Source organism: Myxine glutinosa, chromosome 1, assembly GCF_964187855.1.
Source record: "Myxine glutinosa chromosome 1, kmMyxGlut1.1, whole genome shotgun sequence".
Lineage (NCBI taxonomy): Eukaryota > Metazoa > Chordata > Myxini > Myxiniformes > Myxinidae > Myxine > Myxine glutinosa.
In genome coordinates, this window is record NC_136261.1 from 166,757,697 (window position 1) to 166,774,257 (window position 16,561).

The 16,561-nt window shown below is 43.7% G+C and overlaps 2 protein-coding genes across 9 annotated transcripts in view; one reads left to right on the forward strand and one right to left on the reverse strand.

Annotated features, from left to right (window-relative positions):
• The window catches only part of LOC144892561 (uncharacterized), a 1,012,844-nt gene that overhangs the window by 991,581 nt on the left and 4,702 nt on the right, over positions 1-16,561 (reverse strand). The gene's annotated exons all lie outside the window — the stretch shown is intronic.
• Positions 1-16,561, forward strand: part of PTPRD (protein tyrosine phosphatase receptor type D) — a 502,851-nt gene that overhangs the window by 340,176 nt on the left and 146,114 nt on the right. For all 8 annotated transcript variants that reach the window (XM_078779585.1, XM_068121669.2, XM_068121656.2 and 5 more), the window contains exon 18: positions 12,629-12,882. In XM_078779585.1, coding sequence (XP_078635711.1) covers positions 12,629-12,882 — 254 coding nt within the window. The remainder of the gene's footprint in view (positions 1-12,628; positions 12,883-16,561) is intronic.

The following is a 16,561-nucleotide window of genomic DNA, read 5'->3' on the forward strand; positions in this document are numbered from 1 at the left end:
GCCACCATTTCCTGTGGGCCATACAAAAGTGAAGTCATCCTTCTGCCCAGAATACCACTTATGCCATCAGATTCAGAGCTGCCTTTCCAGTTTCGTCGCCTCCAGTTTCCATGCAAGCCATGTTTTTCTATAACAATCAACAAATCACAAGGTCAGACATTCAAGGCCATTGGAGTGGACCTGTCCGTGCCTTGCTTCACCCATGGTCAGCTGTATGTGGCGGCCTCTCGCACTTCCAGCAAAGAAAAACTTACCATCTTGGCACCCGAAAGTAAAACGCGGAACGTTGTTTACACAGAGGCCCTGTAGAACTGATATATTGACTACAGGAGGTGCCAGGCGTTGCTCGGGAGAGGGCAAGGGAGTATTCTATGTGTCTTTTGCCAGCCCCACTCCATAATTATGGATTGCGATATGTATCAAACCAGCCCGCCGACAGACACCATCTATCGTCTACCAGCCCACCTCCAACCCCACTAACGTCTAGCAGCCAGCCTAGAACACAGCTACTGCCGACAACCTTACTACCGTCTACCAAAACGCCTACAACCCAAATAACAGGTGAGTTAAAAACATTTACTCATTAATGTAAAGTAACCCACTGGCCCAAAGTAACCCACTCCCGTGCAAAGCCGGGTACCTCTATATATATAAAGTAGAGTTGGCCTCTGTGTCTGTATCCTGATCTATGTATGTGTCTATGTATGTATGTGTCTACAATCTCTAAGATCTCGAGAACCCGTGGACGGATTTGCGAGCGGCAAGTACTGTTCGACTCGGGATGGTCCCAGGAATGTCACGGAGACATAAAATTTAAAAAATTTCGGGTTTTAAAATTAGCGTATTACGCATAATTAGCACTAGCAGAAGAGAGAGGGATTCGAAGGGAGGGAGCGCAGCGCTTCTAGCGCTTCTGACTACAGCACACCTTAAAATTAAAACAACTTCGGGTTTTAAAATTAGTGTGTTACGCGTAATTAGCGCTAGCAGAAGAGGGAGGGAATCTAAGGGAGGGAGCGCAGTGCTCCCTCCAGCGCTTCTGTTAGCGTAATTAGCGTATTTCGGAACGTTAATTTTTCAACTTCATTATTCGGAATCAGTACGTCCCAGAGAACCTTCGTAACGTTAATTTTTCAACTTCATCCGATTGACATGGGACCAACGGCATGTGACAAAGAGTGAAACATACAGGCTACATTTATTTGACGACAATGAGTTCCGACTTCCGACCTCGGTGGGATGACAGGCTGAGTCAACCCCCCTGGTGTGAAGGGGGAGGAGGAGGGGAGGGGGAAGAGAAGGGGAGGGGAACGAGGGGGGAAGGGGATGGGAGGGGGGAGGGGAGGGGGAAGGGGGGGGAGGGGGAAGGGGGGAGGGGGAGGGGGGAGGGGAGTGGGGGGGGGGAGGGAAAGGGGGGGGGAAGGGGGGAGGGGGGAGGGGGAGGGGCCCTTCTTCCCCTGGGCACCCCCGCACCCTTCCCTCCCCCATTCCCCTCCCCTCCTCTCCCCCTCCCCTCCCTCCCCTCCTCCTTCCCCCTCCTCCCCCTCCCCCCTCCCCCCCCGTTTCCCCTCCTCTCCTCTTCCCCCTCCCCTCCTCCTCCCACTCCCGTGCAAAGCCGGGGTACCTCTGCTAGTATATATATATATATATATATATATATATACTAGCTTGGCTCGGCTCGCAACGCTCGCCTCACCAGCGTCGTTACTGAGGAACGGGCTTATTTTAGCTGAGGATAATGACTGTACCGGAGTTGCTGTGTTGTCATGATTTACACCAATCATATACAAACAATTACTTTGCACAAATGTATTTGTTTGTGTTTGTGATATTACATTTTTTATAGGCTATTTAGGTTGAAGATTTAGGTTGAATGTTTTTTTTTCAAGAAAGAACCCCTCAGCACATACATAGGGGAGGGGTAGGTGCAGACTGGAAGTTTGGGACGATTACACCTCACCACCACGTAATTCAAAACACCTCACCACCAAGTAATTCAAAACACCGCACCACCACGTAATTCAAAACACCTCACAGCCATAAAACACGTAATAAAAACACCTCACCACCACAAAATTAAAAACACCTCACCACCACGAAATTGAAAACACCTCACAGCCATCAAACACGTAATAAAAACACCTCACAGCCATCAAACACGTAATAAAAACACCTCACAGCCATAAAACACGTAATAAAAACACCTCACCACCACAAAATTAAAAACACCTCACCACCACGAAATTAAAAACACCTCACAGCCATCAAACACGTAATAAAAACACCTCACAGCCATCAAACACGTAATAAAAACACCTCACCACCACGAAATTAAAAACACCTCACAGCCATAAAACACGTAATAAAAACGCCTCACAGCCATAAAACACGTATAAAAACACACCACCACGAAATTAAAACACCTCATAGCCATAAAACACGTAATAAAAACACCTCACAGCCATAAAACACGTAATAAAAACACCTCACCACCACGAAATTAAAAACACCTCACAGCCATAAAACACGTAATAAAAACACCTCACAGCCATAAAACACGTAATAAAAACACTTCACAGCCATAAAACACGTAATAAAAACACCTCACCAACACAAAATTAAAAACACCTCACAGCCATAAAACACGTAAAAAAAACACCTCACAGCCACGAAATTAAAAACACCTCACAGCCATAAAAACACGTAAAAAAAACACCTCACAGCACGAAATTAAAAACACCTCACAGCCATAAAACACGTAAAAAAAACACCTCACCACCACGAAATTAAAAACACCTCACAGCCATAAAACACATAATAAAAACACCTCACAGCCATAAAACACGTAATAAAAACACCTCACCACCACGAAATTAAAAACACCTCACAGCCATAAAACACGTAATAAAAACACCTCACAGCCATAAAACACGTAATAAAAACACCTCACAGCCATAAAACACGTAATAAAAACACCTCACCACCACGAAATTAAAAACACCTCACAGCCATAAAACACGTAATAAAAACACCTCACAGCCATAAAACACGTAATAAAAACACTTCACAGCCATAAAACACGTAAAAAAACACCTCACCACTACGTCATTTAAAAACACCTCACCACCAAGTAATTCAAAACACCTCACCACCACGTCATTTAAAAACACCTCACCACCACATAATTCAAAATACCTCACCACCACGTGATTCAAAACCACCACAACGTTATTAAAATCACTTCACAACCACGGAAACAAAAGTTTGAGGGAGTCGTTAAGTGTCAACACAGACACTGCCCAGATGTGCCGATATATCGATAAATGACTGTACCCGAGTTGCCGTTTTGTCATGGTTTAAACCAATCATAATTCAAACAATTATTTTTGCACAAATGTATTTGTAATATACGTGATATCACTTTTATAAACAATTGAAGTTGAAAAAAAAAAAAATCCCAAAAAAACTACAAAGAAAAAAAAAACAATTGGGAAAATTTTGCAAAGAAAATACCCTTAGGACATACCGACAGGAGAGATATGTGCATACCAGAAGTTTGGTACGATTTCACAAAAGTTTGAGAAAGTAGTTCAGTGACAAGACAACACAAGACAACACAGGACAGGACAGATGCTGCACAGATATATATATATATATGACTATATATACAGTCACGTGAAAAAGTAAGTACACCCCATGTAAAGTTTCGACTTTTTCAACATATTTCAACATACAGCTATTTGATCTTCATTTCAACAATATTGATACATAAAGGTGATATAATATAACAAATATCATGAAACATTTACATTTTGTCGTCCATTGTATAATTTAAATAAACATAAATGCAAATTTCGCATGTGGAAAAAGTAAGTACACCCCCACATTTATCACTACTTCAAATACCTAAAATTAGAATCAGGTGCACCAGCTCAGGTGCAAATGATTAGAACGTCGTTAGAGAGGATCTTGGAGGAACCTGTCTTATTTAAACCTCAGACATTTAGTTTGGTTTGCTCGTTGTTGTTGAAGTGTGCTGCGTCACCATGCCTAGATCAAAAGAGCTGTCTGAGGCCTTCAGAAAGAAGGTTATAGATGCCTACGAGTCTGGGACGGCATTTAAAAAGATCTCCAAACAATTTGAAATCAATCATTCGACTGTCCGGAAGATCATCTACAAGTGGAGAAGATTCCAAACAACTGCCAACTTGTTCACGCCAGGCCGCCCCTGCAAGTTCAGCCCGAGAGCAGACCGCAAGATGCTGAAAGAAGTATCTAAGAACCCCAGAATGTCATCACGGGACCTACAGGTAGCTCTTGCCGCTGTTGATGTCAAAGTGCACGAGTCTACCATTAGAAAGAGGCTGCACGAATTTTGATCTACATGGGAAGTGTGCCAGGAGGAAACCTTTGCTGTCCAGAAAGAGCATCAGGGCAAGACTAAAGTTTGCCAATGAACACCGAGGCAAAGACCAACACTTCTGGACAATGTGCTCTGGACAGGTTAGTCAAAGGTAGAGCTATTTGGCCACAGTACCAGAAGACATGTTTGGCGAAAACCAAAGACAGCATTTGACCACAAGAACCTGATACCAACTGTAAAGCATGGTGGTGGAAATATTATGGTTTGGGGCAGCTTTGCTGCATCAGGGCCTGGGCAGCTCACCATCATAGAATCCACTATGAATTCTTCATTGTACCAGAGGGTGCTTGAGGATAATGTGTGGCCATCTGTCAGAAAGTTGAAGCTCAACTGAAGGTGGACCTTGCAACATGACAATGACCCTAAACATACCAGTAAATCCACCAAGGAATGGCTGAAAAGAAAGAAATGGAGGGTCTGGAATGGCCAAGTCAAAGCCCGGATCTAAATCCCATCGAGATGTTGTGGGGGGATTTGAAACGAGCTGTGCATGCAACAAACCCCTCAAACATCGCACAGCTGAAAGAATTCTGCATGGAGGAGTGGGCCAAAATTTCTCCCAGTCGATGTCAGAGACCGGTAGACAGTTATAAGAAACGCCTACTTGCGGTTGTTTCGGCCAAAGAATACCTATTAGAGCCAAGGGTGTACTTACTTTTTCCACATGCGAAATTTGCATTCATGTTTATTTAAATTATACAATGGACTACAAAATGTAAATGTTTCGTGATGTCTGTTATGTTATATCACCTTTATCTAACAATATTGTTGAAATGAAGATCAAATCGCTGTATGTTGAAATATGTTGAAAAAGTCAAAACTTTACATGGGGTGTCCTTACTTTTTCACATGACTGTATATATATACATATATATACATGCACACATACACAGTTGTCCCATATAAAACTACCCATTAAAAAAATTAATAACTCATTCAGAATTGCATCCAAGTCCAACTGAAAAACGATAAGCCTGGTGTTGGCTTAACGGTTAAGGTGGCTGGCTTGAGTTCTCTGGGTCCTGAGCCCCTGTCATGCAGTTGAATTAACACCAGGTGGGTTGACTCAGCCTGTCATCCTTCCGAGGTCGGCAAAATGAGTACCAGCTGACTGGTAATGGGGGGGAATTGCATCAGTGGCACAGCTGTGTCCCCAGAAAATGATCCCTTCAAGCAGCCAAGGCTGCATATGAACCATCACCACTGAAAAATGCATGATCAAGAAAACTGTCATCCTGTTTGATTATTATCTTCAACTTTCTTGAGCAAATAACATGCAGGCAAGTTGATCATCTTCAGTAAACTCGTGGAACAGGAGGAACTTTTGAGGCTGCAGATTTGTTTCTTCCAAAATTGTGGGAACTGAGATCGTTTACCACGTCAGCCATTGATGCTTCAGGTGTCCCATTTAAAGACCACGTCAACTGCAAAGATTCCTGCTGTACTGCCGTTTTGGAGATATTCCAGAAGCTCCAAGGACTTCAACTCCTTTATGTTAAAAATTTTGACCCATGGCTTACACAGTGGAAATGGCAAGCCATCTCCATGGCATCACAATGAATTTTGTAAATTGAGTTTCCAGTTTGTACACTGACTCATTTCTGCCTGAAAAACGAAAACGGTCAATGAACAACCATAACTGAGTGGATCACGTCAATGTTCCAATTTCAAAGTGCTGCTTTGCATATTGTTATTGATCTTGATCGATTTTGTCGTCCACCCGTGGAAAGAGCAGAATCAAATGTCAGACAAGAACGAAAAACACAAGCAGACGATATATGCAGGGTAATCCAAAAGTACCTGCAGGTAAACCTTATATAGTCATGGGAGAGATCATGCACTACCAGTGAGAGGCAAATGATGCACTAACACAGTTGGTTCAAACATTTTATTTATTTTTTTAGTCATCTGTCCCCTGAAGGGGTCAGTTTTGGTGAAGCCATTCATTTTTGGGAGAACTTTGGAAACATTTTCATTTTTGTAAAAGAGATTTTAAATCGCTCTATCGTGCCTAAGCATTTTTATCTTCATGGAAGGTAATATTAAATGACTAGCCGAAACCCGTGGAACATCCACGGAAGGGAGGATGTGGTGTATGGATAGAGTGTACCATTATGGATGGCATAGGGGATTTGCTTGTCCGAGTAAGAGTTAGGAAGAAAGATGAGAATGAAGAGTGCATATGTGAACGATCGCCGACACCGGCACAAATGCATGCTCTGGATTGTCCACTCAGTGGACGGCTTGTTGTCGCCTTCGACTGTCCAATCAGATGAGACGTCACACCTGCGAGGTATCAGGAGGCGGGAACCGAATCCAAAACAGAAGCTAAGGTGCCATTCAAATATTACGTAACGCTATGGGGGGTGGGGGGGTGTACGGCCGAGCGTTACGAAGTGTTACGAGGGGGTGGGGGGGGGGGGGGGGGATGTCAAATTTCGGGAAAAAAAGCGTTACGTAATATTTGAATGGCCCCTAAAGTAAAGACCATCGGAGATCTCCTGCGGCAGCGTTTCTAACCGATGTGGTAAAGTACAGTACGTACAGTAAAGGACATTCTCATTGATCCGTTGATTAACTATAACTGACCTGCGCCGCCCTGCTGTAGCTTGACATGTTAGCAGGTACTCTGACCTTTTTCACAACTTCAAATGGCGTTTCATAAAATCCTGCTGTGACTCGACATGCGGCGCACCATAATCAATGGCTCATAAAACCCGACACTGCTACAGAGGATTATACTACCACCGGAAGCCAGCACTTGGTTGTCCACAGAGGGAGGGAAGAAACACACCATGTGGAATGAAAAACAAAATGCTTTAAAATATTCAAGAAAGAAACATTTTTTTTCATTTAATATTCCGTAAGTATTTATTGTACGACTAACGATTGTCAAAATAAGAACCTGCTTTGGGCAATCGCACACTATACCGTCGCGGCCGCTTTTACAGAATAAGAAGGAAATAATTAAATTAATGCTTTCCTATTTACATCGTTGAGTCAATACGTCACAAAATCATTTTTTAAACCTGTAATCACTGGTTGTAGGGAATGCAGATTTGACGATCAGCTGATTTATGTGTGTGTGTGGGTGTGTATTTTAGACTTGGACAATATAAGAAGGAAAATTGCTTTGCAATACATGCCCATTTGCAAGTTTCAGATCAATATCAGTAAGCAGTAAGCACGGCCCATTATTTAATGACACCACTCGACTGTCCAATCAGCGGACGGCTCGCATCGCCTTCGCCCAGCAGACGCCAATACGATGGTGTCGTAGGATGGCGTCGTATCGGCCGATAATCGGATGCTTTTGGGTCCCAAAGTCGGCGAATTCAGATTTTTCGAGTATGGCTGTACGTGATAAACAAAGAGCGCGGTTCGTAGATCGTAAATCCATTAGTGCCGTGGGCATCGGGTCACTGGTTGCGGCGTAAAAGGGATAACAAAGTCGAGTCCTTACGGTATTATTATATAGACTTCCCCATCACCCCTCCCCTCCAAAACTTCCCCATCACCCCTCCCCTCCAAATCTCCCATCACCCCTCTCTTTCAAATCTTCCCCCTTGCCCCTCCCCTCCAAATCTTCCCCATCACCCATCCCTTTCAAATCTTCCCCCCTTGCCCTTCCCTCCTAAACTCCCCCCACACCCCTCCCCTCCGAGACTCTCCCTCGCTCCTCCCTCCGAGACTCCCCTCTCACCCCTCCTCCTCAAAGCGTCCTCCCCGCTTCTTCCCCCTTCCAACTTTCACCTTCATCTCCCCCAACCTTCTGCCTCGCTCTTCCCCCTCCTCAAATAACACCTCACTGTGCCTCACCCAATCACCATCGAACCTTTTGTCCGCCCCATTCTTCCCTTTCTCCAAGCTATTCTGAAATCTCTGACACACCTTCAACAGCTCTCCCGACCTCTTCCTCCTCTTCCACATCTTACCCTACCCCTCACCCCCCCCCCCCCCAGTTCTGTATCCGATGCTCCCCCTTTCTCTTCATTAACGGTATGGACCTCAAACATCCGGGGCCTTCGCTCAAACTTGACTGATCTCTCCATACAGGTTGCTTCTGACAAACCAGACATGATCTGCTAAACAGAAACTTTCCTCCTTCATGATGTCTCTGATTCCTTGGTATCTCTCCCAGGTTACTCCCTCCTCCGGTATGATAGACCTGAGCCTCGTCCTGGAGGTGGGGATGCTATCTTTATAAAAAAAACTCTCTTCCTCACTCGCCCTGCACTGCCCTCTCTCCACCTCACCCGAGGAATACCTTTGGCTACGGCTTCCCCTACGCTCCCACCTTTTGTTCATATGTGTGTTGTTCCGTCCACCAAACAGTGATGACTCCATCTACATCTCGCTGTCTGATAATATGGACCAACTTCTATCTACCCATCCCAACTCTCTCTTCCTCATATGTGGTGATTTCAATTGTCACCATGCCAGTTGGCTGGGTGTTGGTACCTCTCTCACCAGCCATGGCTCTTCAGCAAAGGACTTCTGCGACTCACTGGGACTGACACAATCTGTCAATTTCACACCCCGGATCTCAGTCAACGGAGCATCTTCTCTTCTGGACTTGGTTATGACTAACTTCCCTGAAAATGTCTGCTGCTCTTCTTCTGCTCCAATCGGCTCATATGATCATGTGCTTGTTAAAGTGGACATCTCTCTGACCATTCTGAGAGAGCCTCCTCAGCGTCGACGAGTCTGGCATTTCACTCAGGCCAACTGGCACGGTCTTCAAGCAGCCATCAATCATCTGGACTGGTCTCCCATCTCTACCGCCTCTGACATCAACTCATCCTGGGAATTCTTCCAAAGTAAATTGCTCTCTCTCATGCACAGATTTGTCCAATCTCGTCTTCAGTTGTCATACCCTTCCTCCCGTCCATGGTACACGGAATCTTGTGGTGAGGCTGTTGCCCAGAAACAACTTGCTTTCGTCTCCTGGAAAGCAAATCCAACAGAAGGAAATCTCATTTCCTTTCACAAAGCCCGAAACAAGTGTGTGTCCACCCTCAGGAGAGCCAGGAAACAATATCTCTCCGTTCTCAAGACTGAACTCTCTTATCTGTCTCCCTCTTCCAAATCCTGGTGGTGTCTGGTCAAATCTGTTTCTGGTGTTTGTTCCCCCTCCATCCCCTCCCTCGCATCAAACGGCTACACGGCTGACTCCGCACATGAAAAAGCTGAATGCCTCAACTCTGTGTTTGCCTCTACATCCTGTGTCCCAAACCCATCCCTCTCTGTACCCACCGTACCCAGTCGTACCCAGCTGCTCCTGGACTCTGTGTCCTTTCCTCCTGACAAGGTGGAAAAGTTTCTGTCAACCCTCGACTCTGATTCTGCAACTGGACCTGACGGCATCAGCCCACGGGTCCTAAAATCCTGTTCTTCCGCTCTTTCACTCCCTCTCTCTGTTCTCTTCATGCTCACTTTTGCTCAAGGTCATCGGCCATCTGCTTGGAAATCAGCCAACATCACCACTTTGCACAAAAAAGGTGCAAAAACAGATCCTAGCAACTACAGACCAATCAGCCTTCTCCCAATTTATCAGCAAAGTCATGGAATCCATCATTGCTTCAGATGTGAAATCTTTCCTCTTCTCCAATGGCTTGATCTCTGATCATCAATTTGGTTTCAGACCTGGTCACTCTAACTCTGCACATGCTGCTTCTGCTTTCTCAACAATGGATGGAGGACCTCAATGCCAAACAGGAAATTAGACCTGTCTCCCTTGACATATCACGTGCCTTCGATACGGTCTGGCACCCCGCTCTGCTCACCAAACTCTCCTCCTTTGGTATCCATGGAAATCTCCACGCGTGGCTGGCGGACTTCCTCTCTAGTTATAGTCAACATGTGGCCCTGAATGGGTTTCTCTCATCTCCTCTTCCTGTTCAGGCTGGAGTTCCCCAAGGCAGTGTTCTGGGCCCTGTGCTTTTTCTGGTCTTCATCAATTATCTCTCTGACTCTCTTGAAAATCCTCTCTATCTCTTTGCTGATGACTCTACTCTCTGTCACTCCATTCCTCATCCCTCAGATCGGCAGTCTGCAGCCTCCTCACTCTCTGCAGACCTGGACAAAATCACAGACTGGGCAAACAAGTGGAACATGTCTTTCAATCCTGACAAATCTCACACTCTTACGATGTCTCTCCGAAAAGACCGACTGGACAACCCTGCCATCCACTTTCTGAATAATCCTCTCCAAGAAGTTCTGTCACTCAAGCTTTTGGGTCTCACTATCTGCCATGATCTTTCCTGGGAAAACCACATTTCAAATCTGGCCTCCAAAGCCAGTCACCGACTGGTCATCCTCCGTCGTGCGAAGTCCTTCCTTGGCACACCTGAGCTCCTCACCACATACAAGGCTTTCATCTGCAGCTCAATGGAATACTGCTCTCCCCTCTGGGCTGGTGCTCCTGCCTCACACCTAGCTCGTCCTCACGCTGTTGAAACCAAAGCGTTCAGAATCATTGGAATCTCCCGCGATGAAGCTAACTCCAAGGGCCTTTCACTCACTCACCGCAGGCAGGTTGGTGGTCTTTCCGTCTTCTCCCGACTCCTCTCTGGCCTTGCCCCCCCCAGCTCTCTCTGGGCTCTGTCCCCCAAATATTCCTACAGGTCGCACAAGATCTGCCTGCAACCCTCTTATGGTTAAACTGCCAAAATCAAGACTCTCTGCTCACCTTCACTCCTTCATTCCTCTTTTCTCCCGCCTCTGGAACAAACTCCCTCACTCTCTTCAATCCCACTCCACCCTCCAGGTCTTTAAAACAGCTGTTCACCACCATCTCTTATCTTCCCCCATCCAAAACCTTGATCTTTTCTACCCCCGCTAATTTCACCCCAAATCCACTTTTTTGAAATTCCAACTTCTGTCCTGGAAATCCTTGGTGTCCTTGTGTTTTATTCTTCTCCCACCCCCCCCCCCCCCTTCCCACGCCTCCTCCCCCCAAGCCCTCTCCCTCCCACACATCTCCCTGCTCTCAAATGTTGTGTTTGTTTGCTTCCCCTTCTCTCCCCATCTTGTTTTCCACTCCCTCTTTTTATATATTTTGTTTGTCTGGTTGATTTGTTTGTGAAATAAATGTTAGCTCTTTCACGAGCCTCGATTCAGTATACAAAAAAAAGAAAAAAAGATCAAAGGTCAACATCACCTAAAATCACATAAAAGCATCAATTTTCATCCAATTGGCCTGAAACTTCACTTTACCATTTGAGTTTTGTCATCAGATTTTCACCAAAATTTTATTATGAGAATATGGAGAAAGTAAATTAGTATTTTGGTCAAAAGTTCAGCATCACATAAAATCGTCAATTTTCAACTGATTGACCTGAAATTTTAAGAATTTGCATATCGGGTCACTGAATTGTTTCACCTATCAAAAGATAAAGCTGATTTTCTTTAGATCAAAAGTTCAAGGTTGTGTGAAATCGTCAATTTTCATCTGAGTGACCTGAAATTTTAAGAATTTGCATATCGGGTCACTGAATTGTTTCACCTATCAAAAGATAAAGCTGATTTTCTTTAGATCAAAAGTTCAAGGTTGTGTGAAATCGTCAATTTTCAACTGATTGACCTGAAATTTTAAGAATTTGCATATCGGGTCACTGAATTGTTTCACCTATCAAAAGATAAAGCTGATTTTCTTTAGATCAAAAGTTCAAGGTTGTGTGAAATCGTCAATTTTCATCTGAGTGACCTGAAATTTTAAGAATTTGCATATTGGCTCACAGAATTGGTTCACCAATCAAAAGCTAGAAGCTGTTTTTTTTTACATCGAAAACTCAAAGGTCAAGGCAATTGTCAATTTTGTAACCGGCTGAATACAAACAGACACGGACGGGCTTTGCATTTTCAGATGCTTTCTCGTTTAGAGATTGCCTTCAGAATTTTGTCGAATGTCAACTATTAGGAAAACTTGAGAAGTCAAACTTATAAATTAATTGTAGCTCAATGAACAGAAACTAAATAATCTGAGAATAAATTCAAAATAAAATATGACACACAGTTTTTTTACTCTTTTTTTCCTGTTGTTTGATCCTCTGTCAAAATCAATTCAGAGTTTAATTTTCCGTTGTTTTATGATTATCTTTGCACAAGTCTCACTTCCCATCTGAACTTATATCCATGCACCATACTTGCAGTCTGAATCTGTCTTGCATTGGTTTCCACACTGTTTTAACTTAATGTTCACAGATTAAAATCAACAGTGAACGCACAGTTGAGGTGGAAAGCTGGTCCACCCGCAAGCTGATAACAGGCCTCAAGCCGAGCACTAAATACTACTTTGGATTGACAAGGCGTGGAGATGGTGCCGGTGGTCTCCAGCAGGAAGTATGTGTGATCACTGCACCGAGCATTGTGCTCCACAGGCCCATCGTACGGGGATCCAGGACAGGAGGCACCCTGCTAACATTTCTTCCAGATGTGCCACGTAACATTCACGTTCGGTGAGTAGAACCTCAAACTCAGAATTAAGAGTTTTAAAAATTGCATGAACTCCAACCATCTTGCTACTAGCACAGAGCCATCAGTTTTTTGTCTATTTTGTATTCTCATTTATCTGAAAACCTTCTTCTACACTCAAAAACAGAATGCAAACTAGAACGGCACTCAGTAGAGAGCATACCTCCGCCTGGTTGGCTATATCACTCAATGGTGAAGAATCACTTAAAAAATTATGCGAGCTGGAAGATAAATGGATCCGGATCAAGCCTACTAGCCGGATCCGGATCTTCACCAAAATTGAGTCGATTCTTCCTTGTCATACACTCAACCTGTCCAACAAGTTTCGTCCAAATCCATCCATAATTATTTGAGATATCCTGCTATGTATCGTTTTTGGCTCTTTCTCTCAATGGTGAAGTATCACTTAAAAAATAAATAATTCTCATATCCGAATACATATTCAGATCTTCACCAAAATTGAATTGAATCGTCCTTGTCAGATACCCAACCAGTCCACCAAGTTTCATCCAAATCCGTCCATAACTTTTTTAGATATTCTGCTATGTATAGTTTTTGGCCCTATCTCCCAATGGTGAAGAATCACTTTAAAAATTCCAGTAGCCGGATCCGAATCCAGATCTTCACCAAAATCGAATCATTTCTTCCTTGTCACATACGCTACATCTCTGCCAAATGTCGTCCGAATTCGTCCACAACTTTTTGATATATTTTGTTCACAAAAAGACAGACAGACAGACAAACGGACAGACAGACGGGGGTGAAAACATAACCTCCATCCACCTTTGGAGGCGGAGGTAACAAACAGGTTTTGGCTTCATCATGGAAGCACGACATTTGCTCTTCATGCACAACACCATGAAGTTTCTGTCTTGAGCTATAAAATCCTGCCATACATGATTGTTAAGTAGAGCTCATACCAGCTACAATTGTTTTCAGCAAAATGGCAGATTTATGGGAATTTTTACGGCGTAACCCATCGGGCAAAGCCGTCTAGAACAGTTTGTCCATCCGTATGTATGTTTGTCCCCTCAAACGTATACCAATCAGAGCTGAGGATCTGGTCACATGAAGGGGGGATGTGATTACGTCTGTGATGCCATTTTAATTTATATGGCATCCAGGCTGACCATATTGTCGAACCTGATATATGCACGTCATTTGTTTTTCAATATTACTGATTCCATTCCAATATTACATCCAAGATTGCTGATTGGCAGCCATTTTGTTACTTAAACGAGTCCCCAACCATTTCTCGGATATGCATGGACCGATTTTGTCCAATGCGAAAGTGCCCAACCAATGACACACATCTAGTGGGTTTCAATCCCTTTCCCCAGAATGTGCACCTTGTCAAACTCGGACAGTGTACAAGAACTTTATTATAGATAAGAATACATGCATGGAAGATGTTGGCGTGGTGTATAAGATAGTAACACCGTATGTAACATCACCGTGACATCATGGTCCTCCACAGACGGCCCCAACATCTCCACGAGCCACAACCCGTAGTCAGCTTAATATACTTTCCTCAAGGACCAAAGAACTCAAAACAACATATTGTGTTCATCCATTCCCAAAGACACAGACTGCCGCCCCAAAGAGAAACTACACAAAGTTGACAAGTCAGGATAAGCCTCATTTGGAAAGAATGTTTCACCAAGGCCAAGCATGGGATATTGTCAACAGTTTTTCAAAGTCCGACAACCAGTCGCCAGGGAAATAGGTCACAGTGTCTTTTAGCCTGGAACACTGCTGCTCCTGTCAGGATAGGGACTTGATGAAATCACACACACACACACACACAAACACACACACACACACACACACACACACACACTCATATAACACAATCGCCATGCTCTAGCTTTCCGTTTTTCATTCAGTGTGAAACACAAACAAACCGATTGTTAAAATGACCATCAAATATCGAAAGCATAGACGTTACGTATCTTCCAACAAAATGGTACTGTACTTATAGGCCTTTGGCGTTATGCCTCACCTTCGGACCGCTTCAGACAAATTAAACCCAGGTTTCTTAATACAGTAGTGTATCGTTTCAGTAGTATCGTTTTCGTAATAGTAATAATAATAATATCGTAAATATGAACATAACACTTTAATCCCAATGTCATTAATACAATGTTAATGGTTTGAAGCGGTGTATGGTTCATGAATCAGTGAAAGCAGTGTTCGGCACTAATATTAATACCGTAAAACTTTGACTATAACGCGCACTTTTTTTACCCAAAAATCTTTTTAAAGGTAGAGGTGCATATTATACATACGTCTAATTATTTTATAAGTTATTTTCAGATTGAAAACGATCGTCGAGGACGACTTCGAAAACGGAAGTGGCAATGCTCAAACAACAACAACAACAAATAATAGCTAAATGTTTCATATAGAATATATAATCCGTATCCACCTTGAATATAAAAACGCCTTGAAGGTGACCATGTTTGGCAGCGTCTTCACAAGCATGACGGCTTTCACGCACCTCCGAAATGCTGACGTCACCGCCTTGTTGTCCACGATATGTGACCCAAGCCAAACCCAATCGAGCAGTTTGGCCTCGAGCTCGGGATGGGCGGCCACATGACCCCGTTCGGCCATCTTGCTTTGTGGGAGCGACTGTAGACGCTCCTTCTGTCGTCTCCATAGTCCGATGTTCACCTCAGATGTTCCGTCGAATTCCCACCCAGCACCTCTGTTGCCGCGATCTTCAGCGTATCGAACAATGTTTCGTTTTTGAGCCGCGGTGGATGATCGTCGTCGAGAACTCATGGTTAATTAATTATTAATTAAGTCCGACTTCCACCGTTTATTTAATACGCGCCGCTATCAGCGCTATGTATAAAGTTTGCACAATCACAACTGAACATCGTGATTGATACGATTTACGACTGTCGTAAATTTAGTTCCTTGACCTGCCGTGATATTCTTTCATTATTGCCGCTCTGTTCAACTATTACGAAATTGTGGTTGAGATGGACTTCGCCGTTTTTGACAGATGTAATAACATGTTTTTACGTGGATATTTTTTTCATTTGAGTGCTGAAATGGAGGTGCGTATTATATATAGGTGTATAGCTTTTTACACCGCGACGAAAGTCCAAGTTGGGGGTGCGCGTTATGCACAGGGGCACGTTATAGTCGAAGTTTTACGGTAATCACAGAAGTAAAGAATTAGCCTCGGTTTTTTATGGTAATATCATTTTCGAAATATAACGTTAATATTATAGTAAATTTTAATCAAAACACTATTAATGACTAATCCCTTTGTAGTGACTGCAAACTTATTGGAAGTTAAAATATATCATGTTCTACCTATTAAAGTAGCGGCAGTTTTGTGTCTGTTACATCATTACGTCTATGATGTCATTACGACACTGACTCCACCGACCGACATTTGAATTTAGAAGTATACCCGCTCACTACGGGAGCTGCAGAAAGGGCCATTCATCTTTTGGGGTCTGTAGATTACAGTCGATCTATGGTCGGGTCTCAAGAACATTGGATGTGTGTTCATTTACCAAGTTTCTTGTGGAGAGATCGCCAAGTGGTTTAAGCATTCGAGCAAGCACTCCATTCAAAACCGTTAAGGAACGGCTGGCTTGGTAAGCGCTAGCTAGCTGTTTGGTAAATGAGCACACCCCCAAC